This window comes from Dendrobates tinctorius, unplaced genomic scaffold, assembly GCF_039654945.1.
Source record: "Dendrobates tinctorius isolate UK_male_01 unplaced genomic scaffold, ASM3965494v1 ptg000332l, whole genome shotgun sequence".
Taxonomy (NCBI): Eukaryota; Metazoa; Chordata; class Amphibia; order Anura; family Dendrobatidae; genus Dendrobates; species Dendrobates tinctorius.
In genome coordinates, this window is record NW_027361998.1 from 2743486 (window position 1) to 2771006 (window position 27521).

At 43.0% G+C, this 27521-nt stretch overlaps 1 protein-coding gene across 3 annotated transcripts in view; it reads left to right on the plus strand.

The window, feature by feature from the left end:
- Positions 1 to 27521, plus strand: part of PTK2B (protein tyrosine kinase 2 beta) — a 178426-nt gene that overhangs the window by 94378 nt on the left and 56527 nt on the right. For all 3 annotated transcript variants that reach the window (XM_073561927.1, XM_073561928.1, XM_073561926.1), the window contains 18 exons: positions 1944 to 2122; positions 3790 to 3877; positions 5511 to 5590; positions 6141 to 6203; positions 12497 to 12551; positions 12690 to 12830; positions 13245 to 13319; positions 15242 to 15343; positions 16723 to 16840; positions 17266 to 17305; positions 17966 to 18012; positions 18100 to 18150; positions 20417 to 20514; positions 21161 to 21248; positions 21755 to 21855; positions 22865 to 22980; positions 24743 to 24843; positions 25199 to 25288. In XM_073561927.1, the coding sequence (XP_073418028.1) occupies positions 1944 to 2122; positions 3790 to 3877; positions 5511 to 5590; positions 6141 to 6203; positions 12497 to 12551; positions 12690 to 12830; positions 13245 to 13319; positions 15242 to 15343; positions 16723 to 16840; positions 17266 to 17305; positions 17966 to 18012; positions 18100 to 18150; positions 20417 to 20514; positions 21161 to 21248; positions 21755 to 21855; positions 22865 to 22980; positions 24743 to 24843; positions 25199 to 25288 (1633 nt within the window). The remainder of the gene's footprint in view (positions 1 to 1943; positions 2123 to 3789; positions 3878 to 5510; positions 5591 to 6140; positions 6204 to 12496; positions 12552 to 12689; positions 12831 to 13244; positions 13320 to 15241; positions 15344 to 16722; positions 16841 to 17265; positions 17306 to 17965; positions 18013 to 18099; positions 18151 to 20416; positions 20515 to 21160; positions 21249 to 21754; positions 21856 to 22864; positions 22981 to 24742; positions 24844 to 25198; positions 25289 to 27521) is intronic.

Below are 27521 nucleotides of genomic sequence, written 5' to 3' on the forward strand. Positions count from 1 at the left end.
CGCTGACATTTAATTATTGTTGGTCAATGAGTTTTAAAAAAAAAGTAGATAAAGAACCAAATTAAACAAATGAGACAAACAAATCAGATTCTGTAATTTTTTTTAAAATTTTGGATCAAGTGTCACATGTCTGTGAGTGGGAAAAAAAAGTATGTGAACCTTTAGGATTGACAGAGAATTAGCAGATAATTTGAAGGTGAGATTAGTCTGGTGCTTTCAGTTAATGGGATGACAATCAGGTGTGAGTGGGCGACCAAATAGATCTAATAGTCAGTAGGATGGAACAAAAAGCCATTAGATCTATCATGGGCACTGTGAAAACACCACCAAGAAGTGGTTTAAATTTGGCACGACAGTGACATTGCCTAGAACTGGACGTCCTTCAAAAATTGATGAAAAGGCAAGAAAATGTTTGGTTGGGAGGCTACAGCAACATTAAAGGAGCTGGAAGCCTTCATAGAATATCGGAGTCAAACAAACCCAGCAAAAACTACTTTTCAGAGTCAAATCGATGAAAAATTCATTTTTATTACACATTTCTTACAAAAAATATAAATTAAACAAAATGAGTCAATATCAAGGTGGAGACGTATTTAGAGAGACGAATCAGGTACAAGGTGAAAACACCAATCAGTGTAAAACCCCTAAAACAAGGGGAAAGGATTGTCACACCCTAATTTGGACACAGGAGAGGGTGAAATGGGAATAAATATTCATATATAAACATTTATGTAAGGCACACCTTCACTTGTCTGGGAGCAACATATACCAAAAGTCGCTATTAATTCAAAAAAGTGAAGCACAAGTTGTTCACTCACAAGGAAGGTGAAAAAATTAGTAATCTTGTACCTATATTCCCATTACGACAACCACTCACCTACTGACCATAGTCAGGGAACCGCTAAAGTGCTATTGATAGTGCAGTGAAGTAACATCACCTTACCCAAATAGGGTCCTGAGGAGCCTCTCTGCTGCCCATAATTGTGTTTCTAACATTAAAGGAGCTGCAGGAATTTCTGGCCAGTCCTGGTTTTGCATTGCATGTGACTACAATCTCCTGTATTCTTCATACATCCGACCTGTGAGGTTGTGGGGTAAAATTGAAGCCTTTTCTTACAAAGAAAAGATCCAAGCCCGGCTATGTTTAGCCAAAACATCCATCAAGTCTGCCAAAAGCATGTTATGATCAAAAAGTTCCACCATAATTCCAAAAGGTAAAAAGCCACCATCCCCACAGGGAAGCGTGGTGGAAGCAGAATGGGGCTTTGTGGCTGTTTTTCAACAGGTGGAACTGGGGCTTTAGTCAAGGTGGGAGGAATTCTGAACAGTTCTGAAATGATTCTTCTTGGCATGATTTTTTTTACATGATGAAAAACCTGACATTTTTTCAGGGCTGTCTAGATTTTTTATATCCACTGTATAATAGTATGAGAGATCACAATGGAGCCCAAGGTAATCGCTAAGTAACCAAAGGCCTCTCTTACTTAGTTTTAATTTTTGCTATCTGGAGGATAGTGAACAATAATGGCGTGCATGGCAGGACTGCAAGGAGAAAGCCTCTGCTCTCTAAAAAGAACATTGTTGCCTGTCCGCAGTTTGCTAAAGATCACTGGGACAAGCCAGAAGGCGACTGGAGCAATGTATTGTGGACGAATGAGACCAAAATGGAGCTTTTTGGTATAAATGATACTGAGAGAAAAGGGTTCACTTACTTCTGCCGCTCACAGACGTGTGATATTGGAGAATATTTCTCAATAAAATGATCGTTTGATATGTTTCACTTTTTTTTTTTTTTTTTTTTTTTTTGGTTCTTTATCTACTTTTAGAATGTTTCTGAAAATCTGAGTAGTTTTTCGGAAAAGGTTCCCAAACTTTCCGGGGTCACTGTACGTTTAGGTCACATGTTGGCGTGATGACTTATACCTATATCTGTCTGTACACAGGAAATCATCAGCTCCATCCTCCTGAGTGGTCGGATCGGTCCGGACATCCAGCACGTGGAGTGTTACGGGCTACGACTGAAGCACCTGAAATCTGACGAGATCCACTGGCTGCACCCCGACATGACCGTGGGCGAGGTGCAGGAGAAGTACGAGTGTCTCCACCTAGAGGCAGAGTGGAGGTAAAGCTCAGTACCATGATTAGCATATTTATCGATGGGTGGGGATAATGACTCTACAAGCCTCAGACACAGAAGATCTGGGGTCAGTGATACAAGATGTTTGGCACAACCTCCTGCCGAGATCCTCCATAATCTGAGTACAAGGGACGAGGAGAAGTGACGGCATAATAAATATTGAAGCTGATGGTCACCAGATACTGATGATGGAGGCAACGAGCGGTCACCAGATACTGATGATGGAGGCAATGAGCGATCACCAGATACTGATGATGGAGGCAACGAGCGGTCACCAGATACTGGAGATGGAGGCAACGAGCGGTCACCAGATACTGATGATGGAGGCAATGAGCGATCACCAGATACTGTTGAAGGCAATGAGCGATCACCAGATACTGATGAAGGCAATGACCAGTCACCAGATACTGATGATGTAGGCAATGAGCGGTCACCAGATACTGATGATGGAGGCAACGAGCGGTCACCAGGTACTGATGATGGAGGCAACGAGTGGTCACCAGATACTGATGATGGAGACAATGGCGGTCACCAGATACTGATGATGGAGGCAACGAGTGGTCACCAGCTACTGATGATGGACCCAATGAGCGGTCACCAGATACTGATGGAGGCAACGAGCGATCACCAGATACTGATGATGGAGGCAATGAGCGGTCACCAGATACTGATGATGGAGACAACGAGCGGTCACCAGATACTGATGATGGAGCCAATGAGTGGTCACCAGTTACTGTTGATGGAGGCAACGAGTAGTCACCAGATACTGGAGATGGAGGAAATGAGCGGTCACCAGATACTGATGATGGAGCCAATGAGTGGTCACCAGATACTGATGATGGAGGCAACGAGTGGTCACCAGCTACTGATGATGGAACCAATGAGCAGTCACCAGATACTGATGGAGGCAACGAGCGATCACCAAATACTGATGATGGAGGCAATGAGCGGTCACCAGATACTGATGATGGAGACAACGAGCGGTCACCAGATACTGTTGATGGAGCCAATGAGTGGTCACCAGTTACTGATGATGGAGGCAATGAGTGGTCACCAGATACTGGAGATGGAGGAAATGAGTGGTCACCAGATACTGATGATGGAGCCAATGAGCAGTCACCAGATACTGAAGATAGAGGCAACGGGCGGTCACCAGCTACTGATGATGGAGGAAATGAGCGATCACCAGATACTGTTGAAGGCAATGACCAGTCACCAGATACTGATGATGTAGGCAATGAGTGGTCACCAGATACTGATGATGGAGGCAATGAGTCACGTGCAGAAACCAGAAAACTCACAGTAATAAAATGGTAACTTATCGAGCCGCTGACGATGTGCATAAACTAATGGGGTCTCCAAAATGTTCTTAAGGGGGTTCTCCAGGCTGGACATTATCTTCTTCTTCACAGGAAGACTCCCCGGATAGTGAACATATTATAAGCCTCTCCTGTTATCAGTAGCGCCACCAATGGTGACAAGAAGCACTAGAGGTTGTCATTGCCATCAATGTGTTGGTTCTGCGAGGCTCGGCGGCTCCTCCACAGCGAGAGACGCTCTTTGTGGTTGCCTCCTGTGATACATTGATGCTGTCAGGTTATGGGGCCGATCCCCGGATTCCCTGCGCTGAATCTTCCTGTGATTATTCCTAGGTACGATCTCCGGATCCGCTACCTGCCGGATAATTATATAGAAAGTTTCAAGAAGGACAAAACCACGTTACTTTACTTCTACCAGCAGGTACGTGGCCGCTGCTTGGCAACGGATGGTCCTGATACCTGGTGGGATTATTGATCATCTGGATGCGGTGCAATCTGTGTAATCGCTGGTATTATCTGCTCCATGTGTGCCCCACGGTCACATCCCAAGTGCCCCAGAACTCCCAGGAAAATGTGCCCCCATTATAGTCACTGTGCCCCCAGTATAGTCCCAGTGCCCCCAGTATAGTCCCAGTGTCCCATTACTCACTGTGCTCCATTATAGTCACCGTGCCCCCATTATAGTCATAGTGCCCCCATATAAGTCTCAGTGCCCCATTATAGTCACTGTGCCCCCAGTATAGTCCCAGTGCCCCATTACTCACTGTGCTCCCATAGTAGTAACTGTGCTCCATTATAGTCACCGTGCCCCCATTATAGTCATAGTGCTCCCATATAAGTCTCGGTGCCCCCAGTATAGTCTCGGTGCCCCCAGTATAGTCACAGTGCCCCCAGTATAGTCCCAGTGCCTCATTATAGTCACCGTGCCCCCAGTATAGTCCCAGTGCCCCATTACTCACTGTGCTCCCATAGTAGTAACTGTGCTCCATTATAGTCACCGTGCCCCCATTATAGTCATAGTGCTCCCATATAAGTCTCGGTGCCCCCAGTATAGTCTCGTTCCCCCCAGTATAGTCTCGGTGCCCCCAGTATAGTCACAGTGCCCCCAGTATAGTCACAGTTCCCCCAGGTAAGTCTCAGTGCCTCATTATAGTCACCGTGCCCCCAGTATAATCCCAGTGCCCCATTACTCACTGTGCTCCCATAGTAGTAACTGTGCCCCATTATAGTCATTGTGCCCCCATATAAGTTTCAGTGCCCCCATTATACCCACTATACCCCCATTATAGTCTCGGTGCCCCCACAGAAGTCTCAGTGCCCCCTAGTATAGTCTCAGTGCCCCCGTAGAAGTCTCGGTGCCCCCTTAGTATTGTCTCAGTGCCCCCGTAGAAGTCTCAGTGCCCCCACAGAAGTCTCAGTGCCCCCTAGTATTGTCTCAGTTCCCCCGTAGAAGTCTCAGTGCCCCCGTAGAAGTCTCAGTGCTCCCAGTATAGTCTCAGTGCCCCCACAGAAGTCTCAGTGCCCCCTAGTATTGTCTCAGTGCCCCCGTATAAGTCTCAGTGCCCCCAGTATAGTCTCAGTGCCCCCGTATAAGTCTCAATGCCCCCAGTATAGTCTGTGCCCCCAGTATAGTCTTAGTGCCCCCAGTATAGTCTCACTGCCCCATATAAGTGTCAGTGCCCCCAGTATAGTCTCAGTGCCCCCGTATAAGTCTCAATGCCCCCAGTATAGTCTTAGCGCCCCCAGTATAGTCTCAGTGCCCCATATAAGTCTCAGTGCCCCCAGTAAAGTCTCAGTGTCCCCATTATTCCCACTGCGCCCCATTATAGTCAAAGTGTCCCCATATAAGTGTCATTGCCCCCAGTATATTAGGTGGGGAATCTTGTGCCCCCAGTGAGGGTCCGGATCTCATTACCATGTTCGGATTTCCTTGGGAAAGCAATCTGTTACCATAGAATAATGCGGAATTGCCGTTCATTCAGTTGTCCAGAGTGCAGCGCAGGCGGATGCCGCTGTATACCTGTAATATGTGACTGTATGTGTTTTCCCTGCAGCTGAGGAACGACTACATGCAGCAGTACGCCACCAAGGTCAGCGAGGGCATGGCACTGCAGCTGGGATGTCTGGAGCTCAGGTACCGAGAAACGACATCAGAAAGTCGCTTAACTATCAATTCCCTTATTCTCTGAAGCTTTCTGGTTTATTACAAAGTTTTTATAATATGACTCAACTGTATTTGCTGAAGATGGACTTCCCCTTTAACCAAGGCAGTAGCCCTTTAAATTTAGTACAAATCAGAAGATGTGTACGATCCTTGCAGCACATGACCAGGACTGACATATATATATATTTATATACATAGCTCAACTCTAAGTATGCAAATTAGCCGTCTCCCAGAAAGTTTAGAGAATACTCACTAGTGCCACCTAGTGGCTACTTGCAATATAACAAAAGCTGTTTTCTACAGGCAGTTGAATAAAAACAATGCAATTTACCATTCAAAGACAGCAAGCGGAGATCTTGGGGGAAAAAAAAAACATGAGGAAATGACGCACAAGAAATATTAGGAAATTACATTATTTATAAAGAGGAAATGCAGTAGATTTTGTTGTATTTTGCTGCCATCTAGAGGGCAAGTGGTGAATTGCATGCAGGATTAAACTCATCACCTTCTTGCGTTTTAGGCGATTCTACAAGGACATGCCTCAAAACGCCCTGGAGAAAAGATCAAACTTTGACTTCTTAGAGTAAGCGGAGATACTGTAAGACAGATATTATTAGTATATGTATCGGTTGGGGGCTTCAGTTGTTTATGCTGGGACTTTTGCTGCTTTTCTTTGTAAATAAGCTGTAAATGTTATCAGATATTTTTTTTTCTCCAAAATGCATTAAAAAAAACAAAAAAAAAACAAAACACGGATGTGGTGTCAACAACGTAGTTTCTATATGAATTGTGTGTCTCATCGGCAGGGACGACCATAGGGACGACTATGGGGACGACCACAATCAGTGCACATTCCTATTATTAGGGAACCAGCTGGAAGTTACATCATAAGTTCTGTTCCCGCCACTGGAAATTTTGCTATAATTTTTTTTTTTTTTTTTTAAACCATAAAGTCAATTTCAATGTCGGCATTGAGATCACAACAAAATAGAAAACGTGCAACAATATGGGAACTTTAAAAATAAAAAAGCAAGAAAACAATGAAAATAAATAAGAAACAAAAGCAATTAAAAAAAAAAGTTATTATTAAGTTATTTATTAAATTAGGTTCTATCTTATTTAATCTATAAAATATGTAAAGGGGGAAAAAAATAAAAAAATATTTTTTTTTATTCCCCATATAATATATACAGTGCCTACAAGTAGTATTCAACCCCCTGCAGATTTAGCAGGTTTACACATTCGGAATTAACTTGGCATTGTGACATTTGGACTGTAGATCAGCCTGGAAGTGTGAAATGCACTGCAGCAAAAAAGAATGTTATTTCTTTGTTTAATTTTTTTTTAAATTGTGAAAAGTTTATTCAGAGGGTCATTTATTATTCAACCCCTCAAACCACCAGAATTCTGTTTGGTTCCCCTAAAGTATTAAGAAGTATTTCAGGCACAAAGAACAATGAGCTTCACATGTTTGGATTAATTATCTCTTTTTCCAGCCTTTTCTGACTATTTAAGACCCTCCCCAAACTTGTGAACAGCACTCATACGTGGTCAACATGGGAAAGACAAAGGAGCATTCCAAGGCCATCAGAGACAAGATCGTGGAGGGTCACAAGGCTGGCAAGGGGTACAAAACCCTTTCCAAGGAGTTGGGCCTACCTGTCTCCACTGTTGGGAGCATCATCCGGAAGTGGAAGGCTTATGGAACTACTGTTAGCCTTCCACGGCCTGGACAGCCTTTGAAAGTTTCCTCCCGTGCCGAGGCCAGGCTTGTCCAAAGAGTCAAGGCTAACCCAAGGACAACAAGGAAGGAGCTCCGGGAAGATCTCATGGCAGTGGGGACATTGGTTTCAGTCAATACCATAAGTAACGTACTCCACCGCAATGGTCTCCGTTCCAGACGAGCCCGTAAGGTACCTTTACTTTCAAAGCGTCATGTCAAGGCTCGTCTACAGTTTGCTCATGATCACTTGGAGGACTCTGAGACAGACTGGTTCAAGGTTCTCTGGTCTGATGAGACCAAGATCGAGATCTTTGGTGCCAACCACACACGTGACTTTTGGAGACTGGATGGCACTGCATACGACCCCAAGAATACCATCCCTACAGTCAAGCATGGTGGTGGCAGCATCATGCTGTGGGGCTGTTTCTCAGCCAAGGTTCCTGGCCATCTGGTCCGCATCCATGGGAAGATGGATAGCACGGCCTACCTGGAGATTTTGGGCAAGAACCTCCGCTCCTCCATCAAGGATCTTAAGATGGGTCGTCATTTCATCTTCCAACAAGACAACGACCCAAAGCACACAGCCAACACAACCAAGGCCTGGTTCAAGAGGCAAAAAATCAAGGTGTTGGAGTGGCCTAGTCAGTCTCCTGACCTTAACCCAATTGAAAACTTGTGGAAGGAGCTCAAGATTAAAGTCCACATGAGACACCCAAAGAACCTAGATAACTTGGAGAAGATCTGCATGGAGGAGTGGGCCAAGATAACTCCAGAGACCTGTGCCGGCCTGATCAGGTCTTATAAAAGACGATTATCAGCTGTAATTGCAAACAAGGGTTATTCCACAAAATATTAAACCTAGGGGTTGAATAATAATTGACCCACACTTTTATGTTTAAAATTTATTAAAATTTAACTGAGCAACATAACTTTTTGGTTTGTAAGATTTATGCATCTGTTAATAAATCCTGCTCTTGTGTGAAGTTTGAAGGCTCTAACTTATTTGCATCTTATCAAACCTGCTAAATCTGCAGGGGGTTGAATACTACTTGTAGGCACTGTAATGGGGGAAAAAAAAGAAAAAATATATATTTTTTCTTTCTTATAAAAAATATAAAGTTGGAAAAAAGAAATAATATAATTTGTTTTTATCCCCTATAAAATATATAGGGGAAAAAAAAAGAAAATAATATATGTTTTTTATTTCTTATAAAATATATAAAGTGAAAAAAGAAATAATATAATTTGTTTTTATTCCCTATAAAATATATAGAGGGAAAAAAAAAAGAAAATAATATTTTCTTTTATTTCTTATAAAACATATAAAGTGGAAAAGAAGAAATAATATGTTTTTTATTTTTTATAAAATATATAAAGTGAAAAAAGAAATAATATAATTTGTTTTTATTTCCTATAAAATATATAAAGGGGAAAAAAAGCAAATATATATTTTTTTATTTTATGTTCTTATTTATTAAATTAGAGCTCATTTATGTTTTATTCAGTGATTTTAGGCTAGAATAGAAAGGAATAAAATATAAAGTAATTTAAGAAGTAACTCAATATGAGATCACATCTGTCACTATATACAGCAGAGTCCATTTATCCCTCGTATCCGTGAATCCTCCTCTGCTCATACATATGATTCATCTTTTCATCTCTTTTTCATGTAAAAAATGGTGAATGGGCGCCTTTAAACGTCACTGTCAGGTGATGCATTATTGGAGTTGGGACCATTCCAATGCCTGTCATCCCCCACCCTAAGATATGATTACAGGGTCCTAATGGGTTCTCTACTGAAGACCCCCACCGCTGCACTATGAATCCTGGTGTAACAATGTACAAGCAATCAATCACAGGTTCAATTTCCCTAAAGGGACTAAAAATATGTAAAAAAGTAGTAAAAAAAAATATAAAAACAATTAAAATATCAAAGCTTGATTTACCTCCTTTTTCCAAAATAAAGATGAAGACATGTAAAAAAAAAAAAATCGCCATGTCCAGAAAAGTCCAATCTAGCAAAATATTAAATGATTTAACCCATGAAGTAAGTGCCATAAAGAGAAAACAACACCAAAATTTTGTTTTGAAACCCCTTCCAACTCCCTCCAAAAATGCAATAGAAAGTATGTATCCCAAAAAGTATGTATCCCAAAAAGTATGCCTCCAAAAACGTATGCAATCCCAAAACGTATGCAATCCAAAACGTATGCAATCCCAAAACGTATGCCTCCAAAAACGTATGCAATCCCAAAACGTATGCAATCCCAAAACGTATGCAATCCCAAAACGTATGCCTCCAAAAACGTATGCCTCCCAAAACGTATGCCTCCCAAAACGTATGCCTCCCAAAACGTATGCCTCCCAAAACGTATGCCTCCCAAAACGTATGCAATCCCAAAACGTATGCAATCCCAAAACGTATGCAATCCCAAAACGTATGCAATCCCAAAACGTGTGCCTCCCAAAATGTATGCAATCCCAAAACGTATGCAATCCCAAAACGTATGCAATCCAAAACGTATGCAATCCCAAAACGTATGCCTCCAAAAACGTATGCAATCCCAAAACGTATGCAATCCCAAAACGTATGCAATCCCAAAACGTATGCCTCCAAAAACGTATGCCTCCCAAAACGTATGCCTCCCAAAACGTATGCCTCCCAAAACGTATGCAATCCCAAAACGTATGCAATCCCAAAACGTATGCAATCCCAAAACGTATGCAATCCCAAAACGTATGCAATCCCAAAACGTGTGCCTCCCAAAATGTATGCAATCCCAAAACGTATGCATTCCCAAAATGTATGCATCCCAAAACGTATGCAATCCCAAAAAGTATGCCTCCCAAAACGTATGCCTCCCAAAACGTATGCAATCCCAAAACGTATGCAATCCCAAAACGTATGCAATCCCAAAACGTGGACCTCCCAAAACGTATGCAATCCCAAAACGTATGCAATCCCAGAACGTATGCAATCCCAAAACGTGGGCCTCCCAAAACGTATGCATCCCAGAACGTATGCAATCCCAAAACGTGTGCCTCCCAAAACGTGTGCCTCCCAAAATGTATGCAATCCCAAAACGTATGCAATCCCAAAACGTATGCCTCCCAAAACGTATCCCTCCCAAAACGTATGCAATCCCAAAAACGTATGCAATCCCAAAAACGTATGCATCCCAAAACGTATGCAATCCCAAAACGTGTGCCTCCCAAAACGTATGCAATCCCAAAAACGTATGCAATCCCAAAAACGTATGCAATCCCAAAACGTATGCAATCTCAAAATGTATGCCTCCCAAAACGCATGTGTGGCACCCCTGAGGCTCAGTCGCCACAGAGGTACTGCACCTTCTCCTAAGGTGTAGTGCCCCACCATCCGGGTAAGGTGGGAACTCCTTTCCACACTCCAACACTCGCACCCCACACACCAGAGTAGTTCAGCACAACCGCATTGAGGGTTCTCTCTCCTCCTAGACATTAGGAGTGCCCTGGTGGTTCCCTGCATGGAACACTGGATGTGCTGGGAGGTGGGTGGAGTTGAGATCCATATAAAAGGTTGGGAAGGTTTAGAATTACAGATCAGTCTGAGAGATCAGTCTGACGGGAGGTCAGTCAGGACAGTCAGTCAGGAGAGTCTGAGGACGGGTCCAAGAGAAGAAAGAGTGCTGCAGCTGCCTCAGTGATCTAAGCGAGCTGGCACGGGAAAGGAACAGAAGGAGAAAGACGTAGAACTGCAACCTAAGCTTCCATAAGAGAGAGAAGGATCAGTACGGAACGAAGGAGTAGGAGAACAGAGAGGAGACGTGGGTTGGAAGATGAACCCTGCCTATAGGTTCTCAGCGCAAGGCCGGGGCCCGGTCCCCGAGGTTGTATGGAAACTTATGGTTCTGCAGCAGACACCGGTGGAGTAGTTGGCTGTAAATGCATTACTCCCATCTAAGATTTGGGGCACAACAGCAACTGAATAGAGAGCCAGGACTGCGGAGAAGGGAGTCCCCGAGAGAGGCTACAGCTGTCTGCCATGCGAGTAGAGTTGTTAGGAACATCTGACAGGAGGAACTCCAGAGAACCACGATACTGGAGCTCTTCACACCTTAAGGCGCAATAGAGGAGTCATTCAGGAATGGTACATGTAGGCGGAGTGTTGGAGAGGAGAATCCTGACTTGCCCGGGAGGTTGATTGAGTCTCTGCCCCGGAGGACACTGCACGGAGGCAGGCACCAGTGTGTACCACGGACTGTGGGTAAAGCTTTGGAACTGCAAGCTCTGGTGTCCTCCATTCATTTGTGCGCCAGCACCGTCAGCACCGCTACATCTGGGTACCAACATTCCTCACACCGCCTGCGCCTATTCTCATCTATTGCAATTACACTGCCCTGGGGTTACAGCTCCACCTGTGGGGAGCTACACCATCTATGCTGCAACACACCATCAGCCCCAGAGGATCTGCACGCAGCGTTGGCTTAACATCTTGCTTGCCAAACACCACAGGTGGCGTCAAGAACTATTCCATTCCATTAACTACATTCCCCCATTACTTGGGCGCCCAGGGCCACGGACCGGGTCACCGCTGCTGTGACACATTCCCCTGACACCGGCCCGGTACCGAGTACCCCACAGCCCTGGGAGGGCGACCCACATGCCTCCCAAAACGTATGCATCCCAAAACATATGCATCCCAAAACTGCACCAACAAAAACTATAGCCGGTCACGCCAACGACAATCCTTCACCATTGAAAGAAAAATAACAACAAAGGTCTCTGGTCTCAAAAAATGGCAACACAAAACCAAACTGATGACGGTTCCAAATTTTTGTTTAACCACTAAAATCTCGAAAACAAAAAAAGAAGATAAAATGTTTGTTTGTTATCGCCGTCACTGTACTGACCTGGAGAATCGCGTCACCTGGTTATTTTTTTTTTTTTACCACAAACTGAACACTGTAGAAACAAAAACCCAAACGACAACTCGTCCTACAAAAGTCTTCACACAATTAGGGGAACGGAACATTAAAGTCATGGCTGTAGGAAGAAGAGGAGGGGAAAAAAACGAGAATTCCGAATTGGCCTGGTCGAATGGAGGGTTACAGGATCGGTTGTACATTTGGGTTTGTGGCTCCATCTAAGTTTTGGTATTCTTCTCTTCTTAGGAAAGAAGTCGGACTGGACCTATTTTTCCCAAGACAAATGCAAGAAAGTCTAAAGGTAAAATATTAAAGTCAGAAATAAGTTAGAAACTTGGGAAATATAACGCCTTGATAGACCGGGGTTTTCAGGGGGGTTCACTCTGTCGTCTGTGTCCTGCCACATTATTTTCTTTTTATCCCTATGTTCTACGTGAAGCCCAAACAGTTCCGGAAGATGATCCAGCAGACGTTCCAGCAGTACGGGTCCCTGCGGGAGGAGGAGTGTATCATGCGTTTCCTGAACACGCTCTCTAGTTTCACCTCCATCGATCAAGAGACCTACAGATGTGAACTTGCGGTGAGGGCTTCCATTTATGTAGTCTAAATCTAGTCCCTCCAGGACCCTGAAAGTCCCAGCAGACTACTGTGGAGGACTATGCGTTACATAAGAGTCAGTGGGTACTGTAATTCTACATTTCACCTCTAGGGGAACTGTGGGAAAAATGAACATCCACAGCTGATCACTGGTGGTCAGGGCAGCTGGATAATCTAGATCAACTTTTGGCCAGGAGAACCATCTAGGACCTAATTTTAGAGAAACTTATTCCTCATATTTTGATACAACTATTTGGTTCACCAACATTTTGGTGAACTTTGGTGATATTAAAATGGGCTCCAGACATTCTTTAAGGTCATTGGGTGTTTGTAGAAGATGTTTTTGCCCCTTCAAGGATACATTAAACTGATTAATGATTGTTTGCTCCCTCTTTAGCAAGGATGGAGTATCACCGTGGACCTGGTCATAGGACCGAAGGGGATACGACAACTCACCACCAAGGACTCAAAGGTGAATAGTGGCTACTGCTTTCTAGTGCACTGATTGGATAGATTGTCGGGTGTCTTGTTGCGTCTGACAATATGGCGGCTACAACTGAATGCGTCCCTGAGTGGTTTACATGTCATTGTTGTCCCAAGAAGAACCAGGTCCTGAGAGGTTTAGTAGCCCAGATGGTGCCCGGCAGTTTCATGCCCTAGTTCCTCATGTCAAAATGGTTTGGTTCACCCATCACAGTTGTTTTTTGTCCTAATCCCAGATGTCTAATGGACCACATAGTTGGTGTTTAATGGTTGTCCCAGATAATCTCTGGTATCCAGTGGTTTGGCAGAAGAGAAGTCAGCTGGTGCGGTTGGGTGCCTTAGATGGTCTCCAGTGTCCAGGGGTTTAGCAGACAAAATAGTATCTGCTGCCTAGTGTTCTGTGTCCCTGATAGTCCTAGTTGTTCACTTGGTGAATTGGCATTGGTGTCTAGTGGTTGGACATTCCACATGGACCTTCGAGTCTTGTAGCTTTGTAGCAAAGAAAGTGTCTTTCATCTATTGTTTTGGTGCATCAGATGGTCCTCATTAGTGTCCAGTAGTTTGGAGGTGATACACTCTACGATGTCATGTGGTTAGGTGTCACAGATTATCCCTGGCATCCAGTCAATTGATGAAAGACAATGTCTAGTGGTTCTGTGTCCCTTATATTTGCTGGTGAGAAGTGGATTATCGGCAAACATGGTGACTGGTGTGTGGGTGCCACCGTCTGTTCTATGTGTTCAGTAACTTGATGGACAATCTACAGTGTGATGAGATTTGTGTTCCTGGTAACTAGTGGATTTTTAGCAAAAATTGTGTCTGATAGTTGAGTCTCCTTGTTATTCCCAGGTGTCTGGTTCCTCAATTTTATGACTTCTTCTGATGTCCTGTGATTGGGTGTCTCAGATGGTCCCTATTATATTGATGTCAAACAAAGTTCCTGGTGTGTAGTGGTTGAGAGTTCCAAATTGTTTAAGGTGTTTTGTGTTTTGATCTTAATCATGCAAGGTGAAACTAACTGTGTTTATTTGGAAGTTCTCGACCCTGAAAGAAGCAATCAGTGATGTATTTCCCCATATCTACAAAGCAATGATGCTCATGCATAAAAATAGAAACAATCACTCTGTGCCTGGCTGTATGTCTGGTTCTGCGCTTGGCTCTGTGTCTGGCTCTGTGTCTGGTTCTGTGCCTAGCTCTATGTCTGGTTCTGTGCCTGGTTCTGTGCATAGCTCTATGTCTGGTTCTGTGCCTAGCTCTATATTTGGTTCTGCGCTTTGCTCTGTGTCTGGTTCTGTGCCTTGTTTTGTTCCTAGTTCTATGTCTGGTTCTGTGCCTGGTTTTGTGCCTGGTTCGGTCTCTGGTTCTGTGTCTGGTTCTGTGCCTAGCTCTATATCTGGTTCTGCGCTTTGCTCTGTGTCTGGTTCTGTGCCTGGTTTTGTGCCTGGTTCGGTCTCTGGTTCTGTGTCTGGTTCTGTGCATAGCTCTATGTCTGGTTCTGCGTTTTGCTCTGTGTCTGGTTCTGTGCCTAGCTCTATGTCTGGTTCTGCGCTTTGCTCTGTGTCTGGTTCTGTGCCTGGTTTTGTGCCTGGTTCGGGCTCTGGTTCTGTGTCTGGTTCTGTGCATAGCTCTATGTCTGGTTCTGTGCCTGGTTCTGTGCATAGTTCTATGTCTGGTTCTGTGCCTAGCTCTATATCTGGTTCTGCGCTTTGCTCTGTGTCTGGTTCTGTGCTTGGTTTTGTTCCTATTTCTATGTCTGGTTCTGTGCCTGGTTTTGTGCCTGGTTCAGTCTCTGGTTCTGTGTCTGGTTCTCTGCCTGTATCTGTGCCCTGTCAATTGTCTTGTACCCATCAGTAGTCCTGGGTATTGTGCTAATGATCAATGAGATATTCATTGCCTCTTCTGTCTCTGTAGTCCACATGCTTTGCCGAGTTCAAACAGATTAAATCTATCAAGTGTTCATTACTGGAGGACGGACGGGCACTGCTGCTATTGGGGATTTCTGGCGCCCCCCAGGTAAACTCCCTAGCCAATAGATACACCTGGTTGTTGAATTTCTACCACTCCCAGCATGTTAAGTATGTCTCTTATGGAGTTTAAGTGGCCTCTAGTGGTCCTCTTAACATACTTAACCATAAATATATGTAAATCAGGTTTTGCTGCACAGGTGAAGATAAGCAGCTTTCACACAGTGACAAAGTAAAGAGTCTAGTCACATGAGACTGAGCATGGACCGAGTTATCAGAGTGTGGTCTAGTGATGTTACTTACTGGTATAACTGTTTGGAGCTGTCCCTTTCAACAAGTTGTACTGCATGCACCAAGATAAGCAGCTTTCACACTGGAAGAAGCAAAGGGAAGAATATACTCTCCTGAGACAGAACATGGACTGGGATTATCTATGGGTGGTCTAGTGATGTTACTGAAAATTGGCAAACTGGTCTGGAAGTGTCCCAATCATCAAGTTGTGTACTGCATGCATCAAGATAGCCAGCTTTCACACAGTGACAATATAAAGAGGACAGTCACGTGAGACAGAGTGTGAATCAGGATTATTAGAGGGTGGTCATACTACTGAAAATGGGTAGAACGGTCTGGAACTGACTCATTCATGAAGTTGTACTACATGCAACAAGATAGGCAGCTTTCACACTTGCAGTAGCAAAGGTAAAACGATAGTTGTCTGAGACAGAACCAGGGCTGAGATTATCGGAGGGTTGTCGTGTGATATTTATGACCATTTGTAGACCTTTTAGGAAGTGTCCAGTTCCAGACAAGTCTACTGGCTCTACTGTATTATGCTGCATTCGTCAAAATAGGCAGCTTTCACATTAACAGTAGGAAAGGTAAAACGATAGTTGTCTGAGTCAGAACAAGGACTGGGGCTATCGTAGGGTTGTCTTATGATATTTATGACCATTTGTAGACCTTTTAGGAAGTGTCCAGTTCCAGACATCCAGACAAGTCTATTGGTTCTACTGTATTATACTGCATTCGTCAAGATAGGCAGCTTTCACATTAACAGTAGGAAAGTTAAAATGATAGTTGTCTGAGACAGAACAAGGGCTGGGGTTATCGGAGGGTGGTCTAGTGATATTTATGACCGTTAATAGACCACTTGTGAACTGTCCAGTTCCAGACAAGAATACTGTTGTATACTGTTGTACTGTATTTATTATACTGCATGCGTCAAGATAAGCAGCTTTCACACTGATGGTAAGAAAAGGATTAGCAGCTTGTAAATATCATGTGTAGGGGTATCTGGGGTTTGTCTTGTGAGGTCAGACTCGGTGGGGCTGAGGTGCAATACCGAATGCAGCCTGTGAACAGGTGTGGCACTGTTTCTTTTACCTATCGCATGATTGTATTATTTCGCTGTCTCTTTGTGATTTTAAGCCATTAGCTATCAAGACATCGTCGTTGGCGGTGGCGGAAAATATGGCCGACCTTATTGATGGATACTGCCGACTGCAGAACGAATCTCAGGAATCTCTCATTGTCTATCCCGGGAAAGGTGAACATGTTGTAACCTCTGCCTTTCCGCCTGTTACAGTGACAGACTAGACAAGATATAGGGGCATCGTCATCGAGCCGCAACGGGCTGTGACCCGCCTGACCGCAGAACGCACACTCCTTACCATACTGTACAGTGGAGTGTTATGAGAACTCGCCCCCGGACGATCAGGTGCCGGAGCGTCCATTATTAGGACGCCAGGACACTAGACCCCAATCTGACCCCCCCTACAATGAGCCATTGATAAGACTGGTGCTATAGGGGCCATAGGGGGTCCACAGGCACTAGAGCCGGGAGGCGACTAAATCCTCAATAGATCACATTAGGTATATCCGGCAATGCCCGATATTATGACCTGACCTCATTACGTCACTTATGTTATCATATCATGAATAATGCGGATTTTCTAATATTTTATATCACAGAAAACGACAAGCGCATCAGTCTGCCTCGAATTCCAACCCAGTAAGTAAAACTTCAGACTCTTGTAAGATGGCGCCGTTCTATTAAATCATGATTGGGCTTGTTTTTTTTATTTAGATACATGAAGATGTCAGGTTTCTGCACTTTTTACAGTTATATTTTACATTTAACAAGTTCTATGGTGAGTGGTGTAATTCTCAATTCATCCTGTAGGTGGCAGCAGAATACAAGAACAACTTTTTTTTAGAAACTTTTTTTATACTAGAAATGGAGTTTTCTTGTTACTTTTCTATCCAGTCTGAACAGTCCTTTTGAGACCTGAAGAGATCAGCAGCACAATTCTCCGTCCTGGTAGTTAGTTACAATGTATCAGCGCAGGATTAATGAATGCACTGTTCTAATTGATTATTCTAATTGATTATTGAATTTATAATAACTGCTGCAAAATATCTAGCTGCGATAAACTATAGAAATGGCAGCAAAAATCTAATAAATTATTTCCCTTTAAATAATAAAATTCTGACTACTCGCTGCCACCACTAGAGGGAGCTCCCAGTGTACACAATAAACTCGACTCATGATGTGTAAGCTCCCTCTAGTGGTAGATGCAGGTAGTTGTTCTTTGTTTGTTTTTGTGCACTTTATATATGAGATTTGCATCTTTGTATTAGAAAAAAAAAAAGTTCCTCATTTCCTTCCCAGGGACGTTCCTGAGAGGAACTCGAGGCTGGAAGAAGGGAGCAGCTTCGGTGAGTTTTGCACATTTGCAGCTTCCTGCAGTTCACTAATAATATAATAAGCGTTAATTTGTCTAATAAATCCGTCTCCTCCTCTAGAGTCTGATATCTACGCAGAAATACCGGAAGAAGGGGAGCAGAAGTCCGCAGGTGCATCCCCTACATTTTATAACATCAGCGCATTGTGAGCTCTGTTATGTTGGCGTTTTTCCTCCATCAGCTCCTTCCACAACACTTCCATACGATTACGGTCAGGACTGGGACTCGGCCGTTCCAGAACTTTACCATAAACCCTTCTGTAACCGTTCTTCTGTAGAACGTCTTGTGTCTTTGGGTCGTTGTTTTGCTCCATGACCCACATTCTCCTGAGATTCAGCTCACGGACAGACGACCGGACATTTTCCATTAGAATTTGCTGGTAAAGTTCTGAATTCATTGATCCATCAGTGATGGCAGCCGTCCTGGCCCAGCTACAGAAAACATCCCAAGCCCTCATACTACCACCACTGTCCTGATGATCAAACTGCAGACAGGCAGCAATGTTGTTTTTGGAGAGCAGAGACTTTCTCCTTGCAGTCCTGCTATGTACACCATTGTTGTTCTGTGTCTTCTTGATGGTGGGCTCATGAGCGCTAATAGTACCTAATGTGACAGAGGCCTTTAGTTGCTTAGAGGTTTCCTTAGGTTCCTTTGTGATCTCGCATACTATTATACGTTTTACTCTTCGAGTGATCTTTGTGGGTCATCCACTCTCTGGGAGGGTATCTTATTCTGTGTCTGCCTGATGGTGGAATCATGAACCCTAACATTACTTAATGTGAGAGAGGCCTTTAGTCGCATAGTGATTTCCTTGGGTTCCTTTGTGATCTCGCAGATTATTATAAGCTTTGCTCTTAGAGTGATCTTTGTGGGTTGTCCACTCTTTGGGAGGGTTTCTTATTCTTTGTTTGCCTGATGGTGGAATCATGAACCCTCCCTAACATTACTTAATGTGAGAGAGAACTTTAGTTGCTTTGTGATTTCCTTGGGTTCCTTTGTGATCTCACAGATTATTATAAGCTTTGCTCTTAGAGTGATCTTTTTGGGTTGTCCACTCCTAGGGAGGATAATAATGGTCCTGAATTTCCTCCATTTATTCACAATCTATCTGACTGTGAATTGGTGGAGTCCAAGCTCTTTAGAGATGGTTGTGAAACATTTTCTATCCTAAGGAGAATCAACAAATCTTCTTCTGGTGTCCTCAGAAATTTCATTTTGCCCCTGCCATGCTACACTTTCCACAGACGTGTTGTGAAGATCTGACTTTGATAGATATCTGTGTTCTTTAAATAAAACAGGTTGCCCCCTCACACTTGATTGCGAGATCCCGCTCTTCACACAGGATACAAGTGGGAATACCCCTTTAATTTACCATGGTAGATGTTATCTGCAGCCCTATGTCAGTGCTAAACTCAGCCCTGCTTCATTAACTCCTTCCTGCCCCATAAAGTACTTTTATGTTGCGGAGCAAGAGTGGGTGTAAGATGTGGGCACAGGAGCTGTGGATACAGCCGGCATCTGCCCCTAACAGTAGGGATCAGAGAAACCTCTGATCTTGGCTGTTTAATCACTAAAATACCACTTTCAGTCACTGACAGTGGCATTTAAATAGCTTCGATCTCAGTTGCGACATCTATATAGGTCCCATTGTCTGCCATTTGATCACAATACGATTGTGGGGTGCCGATGACCCACTAAAGACCGCTGACCCTGCCATTCTTGTGCTCCTGTAAGCCAACCTATGAACAAGGCTTTCCTCGATGGGCAAACCATTACAGGTTCAAATCCCCTAAAGAAGGTAAAAAAAATATATATAGTGAAAAAGAAAAAAAAGAAAAAAAAAAATTGAAAGCCCAAATCCTTTTCCTCATCCAAAAAAAAAACCTAAATAAGCCTATTCAGAATGAGTAAAAGTCTGAACTATCGCAATATAAAATTATTTAATCTGTACTGAAAAATGAAAAAAAAAAAAAGGTTGTGGGTCTCAGAATTGCATTTAAAAAGTTTTTTATCAGCGTAATCGTTCCGATCCGGAGAATCGTGTTCCTGGATCGCTTTTTAATTGTATATTGAACGCTGTGAAAACGAAACCCAAAAAATACACTGGTGAACATTTTATTCTTTCCACCGCTCTGGGATTTTTTTTCCCCCGTTTTTCAGTACATTGTATTGTAAAATGAGCCTCACATGGTCATTAAAAATGTCATCTCGTTGCATACGGCGCTGGGGATGGAAAAATAATAAAAGTAATAAAATAAAATAATAAAACAATGATGGCTCTTAGAACAAAGGGAGTAAAAAATAAAGGGCAAAAATGAAAAATTTGGAGTTAGCGTTCCGTCCTCTCACACAGATATTGTATTTCTTTCCCTTACAGGTCTCCGCTACACCATGAGTCGCAGTGACGTTGTGCTGGGGAGGATCCTCGGGGAAGGATTTTTCGGGGAAGTGTATGATGGAGTGTATAAGAATGAGGTGCGTACATGCTTGGAGGGTACCTGTGAGTTATCCACAGAACAGACGGCCCCCTATGACTGGGGGTCTTCAACTCTCCATTGGGTGTGAAATCTTCAGTGTTGTTGGGTGTCGTCGCCACATAATGTGAGATGTTCTGAGACATTGTGTCTGTTCCAAATTAAATAGTAAAAATCAAATATGTGCGCGGAGGAGCCACACTGATACACTGAGCATCAAAGCAGATCTCTAAATATGTGCTGGCATAAGCATACTTCTCATTGGCTAAAGGTAATACTGACTGCACTCAGCTGAAAAGTTAGGTGTGTTTCCTCTCCTTAGGTTTTGTTTCTCCCACTTTCCTATGTTTCCTCAAAGTCCCTTAGACAAAGACCGTCTTGAGGGACCTCTGTTATCTCACACACATACTGGCTCAGACTCCATCTTGGAAAGCAGAAGAGAATATTTGTAAGATATATTCAAACAGCCGCGAGACATGCAGGCCTGGGGCCTCGTGCTAACACTCGGTTAGCACATGAGCATGCTCAGATAACACCTTATCCAGCCATGTTCGCTCATCACTAGTTATCACCTTTGGCGCCATTGATCCATTTTTTTCACCAGTTGTATAGACCAATCTTTAGACTTATTTTTCCTCTGTTCTCAGCTGAAAGGAGAAAAGGTGAACGTCGCCGTGAAGACGTGTAAGAAGGACTGCGCCCCAGACGTCAAGGAAAAGTTCATGAGTGAAGCCTGTGAGTTTCCTGTGCGCGTAGCTTAGTTTTGTAAACTTCAATTTTTGGGGTGAAAATTTTTTTAAAAAAATCCAAATGGTAGAATTTAAGTCACCGCAAATGTCCTAGGTCAAGTGCACTTGTATGGAGCGGGCTCAGGAGCTGAGCCTGCACTTTATACACCAAGTGCCAGCTGTGTAATACAGCCCGTACCTTCATCTATCAGCAGCGAACAGAGCTAGCGCCGGTCACCAAAGGGCCGCTGTCAATCTACAGCAGGCAAATTTAGGTGGGGGAATTGCGTCAAGAGGAAAAGCACAAAAAAAAATTAAGGGGTAATTAAGTTAAACACTGCAGCACACCGGTGCACAAGTTGTGTATGGCATTACATGGAGCAGATGTGAAGTACCGAACACTACCTGAGGATAGGTGTGGCGCTGTTTTTGAAGATGGGCTGTCCCTTTAAGAATTTTTAAAAATTTTTTTAGTCCAATACTAATTTTTTTTTTTTTTTTTCCCCCTGGCAGGTCTGATGAGGAAACTGGATCACCCGCACATTGTGAGATTGATCGGAATCATTGAAGAAGACCCCATCTGGATAGTGATGGAGCTCTACCCATTTGGGGAGGTAATTAGAAATGGCAGCCACAATAATAATGACTAACAATCGTCATGTCTGTGACATTAAAAAAAACCTTTTCTTTTAATCTCATTTCACTCGTTTTCAACCACTAGGTGGCACCATTTCAAACGTAAATCTGTAGTGAATGTTTCGAATTGGGTTTTATTCCCCAGGTTGTGGCTTCGTGTTTATCTTTATATTCAGATTTCTTTGTTTATTTGATAAGTATTAGAATTTCCGCGTTTCTTGATTTTTAGATTTACGAAACAAAAAAAAAAAATAGTTATAGAATGACGGTCGCATCGATTAGAGAAAGCAATGACGAATAGAGACGGATCAATCAGGTTTTTTTCATTTTGTTTTTTTTAATCTATCTTTGCTTTGTTTTGCTCTTTTGTTAGATGGAAACCGTCAGCAAGCTGCTGTTGACGGATTTTAGATCCATTCTTATTTTGCTTTTTAGCTTGCTCGAGTATCAGGATGAGCAGAACATAAAATTTGTGAACAAGTCCTGATTGTGTATGTGATCGAACAAACTACGTAGAAACATAAAAAAAAAGGGAATCAGCCAGGTATGGGTTAAAACCATGCTCTGTACACTGATTGGTCGGACTACTTGCACCTCGCCGGTTTGAGAAGTTTATTATAAAGTGATAATTAATTGCATCGGGCTCCAAAGAATGTGTAGAAACCTGTTTAAAAATAACAGATCCGTCAACAGCAACTTGCTGACTGTTTCCATTTTTTTTTTTTTTTGCCAGTGCGCAAAAATGAACTAAAAAATATAAAATAAATGCCAAAAATGAACTGAACATGTATCACACAGACGCCAGATTTACATAAAGTGACTATAGGGCCAATTGTAAAGGCGGAGTCCCACTTTAATCTTAATGATTTCAAACCTGATAATCGATGCATTATTGATAATTGATGCATAAAAGACGATACAAAGTCCTTTACATTAGAAGTGATGATCTGATCATAAGGAATAATCATCTACGTGGTGTCTCCACAGCTCGGCCAGTATCTGGAGAAGCACAAGAACACCCTGCAGGTCCTCACCATGATCCTGTACTCGCTGCAGATCTGTAAAGCTCTGGCCTATCTGGAAGGAATTAGCTGTGTCCACAGGTATTAGAGAGCGGATTGTATTTACAGCACCGCAGTAAGGTGATCTACAAGAGACGCTCACCGCTGCCCCTAGTGGCAGTCTTATGTAATGACACACATAATTATTGGATTCACCTTTTTTTTAACTTTTTTTTTTTTCCCTAAAACGATCCTTAAGCTATAAATGACGATGACTTGAGGAGTAACTGTAATCAATATTTTTTTTCTTATGTTATGAAGAGATCAAATATGCCTTTTATATGAAAAAAAAATTGGCCACATTAAAATCTAGACCTAAATAAATGATCTGAGTGAGAAATGTAGTCAGATTTTTATTTATTTATTTTTTTTGCATAATTCTGAAATCCAGCACTCGGCATCCTGCAGAGCTGGGCTTTATGGGCTTTTGTCGTACCGTGAAGAGGCTCCTGCTGCAGACAGTTGTCTTACAGCCAAACTTTCTGTAATTTAAATTAAATTTGCTGATGATACAAAGCTAGGAGGGATAGCTAATACTAGAGAAGAGAGAGAGAGGATTCAAAAAGATATAAATAAACTGGAGAAGAGGGCAGCAACTAACAGAATGGTTTTTAACAGGGAGAAATGCAAAGTACTACATCTGGGCAATAAAAATGAAAAAAGCATATACAGAATGGGAGGAATAGGGCTAAGCAACAGCACATGTGAAAAAGACTTGGGTATACTAATAGATCACAGACTGAATATGAGTCAACAGTGTGATGCAGCAGAAAAAAAGGCAAATGCAATTCTAGGATGTATTAACAGAAGCATACAGTCTAGATCACATGAAGTCATTATTTCCCTCTACTCCTCTTTGGTCAGACCTCATCTGGAATATTGTGTCCAGTTTTGGGCGCCACATTTTAAAAAAGACATCAACAAACTGGAGCAAGTTCAGAAAAGAGCGACCAGAATGGTGACCGGTCTGCAAACCCTGTCTTATGAGGAAAGGTTGCAGGATTTGGGATTATTTAGCTTGCAGAAGAGAAGACTGAGAGGAGACTTAATAGCTGTCTACAAATATCTAAAGGGCTGTCACATTGTAGAAGGATCAACTTTATTCTCATTTGCACAAGGAAAGACTAGAAGCAATGGGATGAAATTGAATGGGAGGAGACACAGATTAGATATTAGAAAAAACTTTTTGACAGAGTGATCAATGAGTGGAACAGGCTGCCACGAGGGGTGGTGAGTTCTCCTTCAATAGAAGTCTTCAAACAGAGGCTGGACAGACATCTGTCTGGGATGATTTAGTGAATCCTGCTTTGAGCAGGGGGTTGGACCAGATGGCCCAGGAGGTCTCTTCCAACTCTACCATTCTACGATTCTATGATTCAAACACAAGGCAGGGAGGAGGAAGAGGAGGGGGGCGTAACTATTCTCCTGAGATGCTCAGAGATTCCTATAGAATCTTCTCATTTTAAATTATCAGATATTTTTTTTACTTCTTTTCACATTTTCTGTGGCATTTATAATGAAAATCATCTATACATGAAGTAAGTGTATGGTGAGCTTGTAGGAGGCTTACGCTTATATACAGGACAAGCAAAGCTTCACTGAAAAGCATGGTGGAGCAGAGGGTAGCAACCTGAGTCGGTGATTGTGTAGTAGGTGGCGTTAAGCCCCGAATAGAAAATGCGGCTATACTGGAGAAACAGTGGACAGCAGGAAGCGAGGGCAGCGGGGTACCTGGAATCGATGCATTGTTTTAGGGAATTGTTCTGTTTCCAGGGATTCCGTAACTTTGCATGTGTTCTCACAGGGACATCGCGGCCAGGAACATACTTGTGGCTTCTCATGAATGCGTGAAGTTAGGAGATTTTGGTCTCTCGAGGTATCTAGAAGAGGAGGAATATTATAAAGGTGGGTAATTATTTTGCCGACGTTGGAACACCTCATCAATGGGTGACACCAACCGTAGGACCATAAATTAGGAGTTACTCCTTAACAAAATGTTTGGAGGTCGTTTTGTCAGTGGCTTTTTTTTATTATTGTACAGCGATATCATTCATGACCTGATGCCATACTGTTACATCCAGCAGCCAAAAATAATCCTTCAATATTTTGAAAGGACATAACGGGATCGCGATGTCGGCTTTCAAGTTTTTGGAAATTGTTGGCTATAAGCTACCTGACTTTTATCGACACCCATTTAACCCTATTCTGTGGACATCCCCTTTTATAAGGCTTATTTTATGTGTTTTCTGTCTTTTCTCAGCTTCTGTAACCCGTCTCCCGATCAAGTGGATGGCTCCCGAGTCTATAAACTTCCGTCGATTCACCTCAGCCAGTGACGTTTGGATGTTTGGTGAGACATTTTGGAAGAGAGTGAAGGAGAAGGAGCCGCTCTTGGGTCCTTCCATATTTAAAAAAAATATACAGGTCGTCATCAGTGGGTGGAGGACCCCATAGAACTGATGGCATCAAGTCAACGGGACAACCCAAAATGCGATAGGTTAAGACTTCTGTCCTCTGTCGTTAGACTCCCAATACTTCTCTAAGGCTACTTTCACACATCAGGTTTTCGGCGTCAGGAGCGATCCGGCGTCGTGCCGGAACGCCGGATCCGGCAAATGTTTCGTAAAACCGGATGTGATGGATCCGGTTTTCTGCCGGATCTGTCTTGTTCTTGACAGACAAAACCGGATCCGTCTCATCCGGTTCATCCGTTTTTCTATCCGTTTTTCGACGGATTACGCCGGATCCGGTTTTTAAAATTGACCCTTGTGGCCTTCCGAACGGGATTGGCTACTGGAAAACTATATATAGCGTGTTCCTACAGCCCTTCTTTGACAGGTTGTAGAGGAGAAAGTGCAGGTTGGAGAGAAGAGCAAGTTACTGGCGAAGATGGATGTTGTGATTGGAAATATTTTGAAGAATTTGGCGGATTTTATAGCGGAGGCGAATCGTTTGAGGGTGATTGTTCTGGAGAAGGAGAGAGCGAGACAGCAGCGCATCAGGCATCGTAGACGACGTTTGTGGATCCACCCCATCACAGCCAAGAGAATGACGCGTGGGGTCTATTCTACACTCTGCATGGACCTTCGACGAAACCCGGATAAATTTTTTGGATATGTTAGGATGAAAATGGAGAATTTTGATTACTTGGTGGAGCGCATTGCACACCTCATAAGAAAAGCGGACACCTATTGCCGCTTCTCTGTTTCACCCGCAGAGCGTCTGATGGTGACTGTAAGGTAAGCCACATTTATTGGATATGCTCGCATCAGAGCACACTTTCACTGCAATCTTGTTGGTGGTAGTTTGTATCTCCAAGTGTTATAGCTGAGTTTTGGTATGTAATGCTGTGATTTAAAACTAATTTATTGTTTTTTAATTCCCCACAGATTTCTTGCAACTGGAGAATCCCTTTCGTCACTGCATTTCCAGTACAGACTCGGGATTTCCACCATATCTGGAATTGTGAAGTACACATGCCGTGCACTGTGGGACTCCTTAGCTGAAGAGTTTTTACCAGAGCCCACAACAGAGAGGTGGATTGAAATTGCTGACAAGTTTCAACAGATATGTCAGTTTCCCAACTGCTTGGGCGCTGTGGACCGGAAACATATCCGCATTGTAAAGCCAGCTGGATCGGGATCGGAATATTTCAATTACAAGAAATATTTTTCAATTGTCCTCATGGCCATCGCTGACGCGGAATACAAATTTATTGCGGTTGATATTGGGGCCTATGGCCGCTCCAATGACTCTCAAGTTTTCAAACTGTCTGCCATGGGGCGTAAACTGTATGGAAACACCTTCCAGTTCCCACCACCTAGACCGCTGCCGCAAACATCTGGTCCACCTATGCCATTTGTCTGTGTAGGGGATGAAGCCTTCCAGCTGTCAGAACACCTTTTGAAACCGTACTCTAGCAGAGGATTGACAAGACCAAAACGCATTTTTAATTACCGCCTCACAAGAGCAAGAAGAATGGTTGAATGTACCTTTGGTATTCTGACAGCCAAATGGCGGGTCCTATTGACTGCGATCAACCTCAAGACAGAAACTGTGGACGAGGTGATCAAAGCTTGCGTGGTACTCCACAATTTTGTTATCTGCAAGGAACCCATTTCCATTGAGGACACCTCTGAAGAAACCACCTTGCAAGATTACCATGACATTACCACTAGAAGTTCTGTGACGGTTTCAGTAATGAGGGACAATTTTGCACTATACTTTATGTCACCTCAAGGCAGAGTACACTGGCAGGATGACAGAGTGTGAAAGATTTGTGCCCAACCAAACTTGTGTACCTTCTGGACCAACAGTATATACCTTTGCCAACCAAAGTTGGCTATCTTGTCATGGTCTCTATTTTTAGCTTTAGGCCACAGGTGTGTACCTGGTTGTGTTTTATGCAAAGTATTTCACCTTTTAACAAAAGTTGTGTACATTGTTAGGAAATCACCAACAATAAACACAACTTTTTAGGTGAAATACTTTGCTTCAAACACAACCAGGAACACAACTGTGGCAAAAAGCTAAAATTTACCCACAGTTATATACCTGGTTTTGAATACCATTTCACCTTTTAA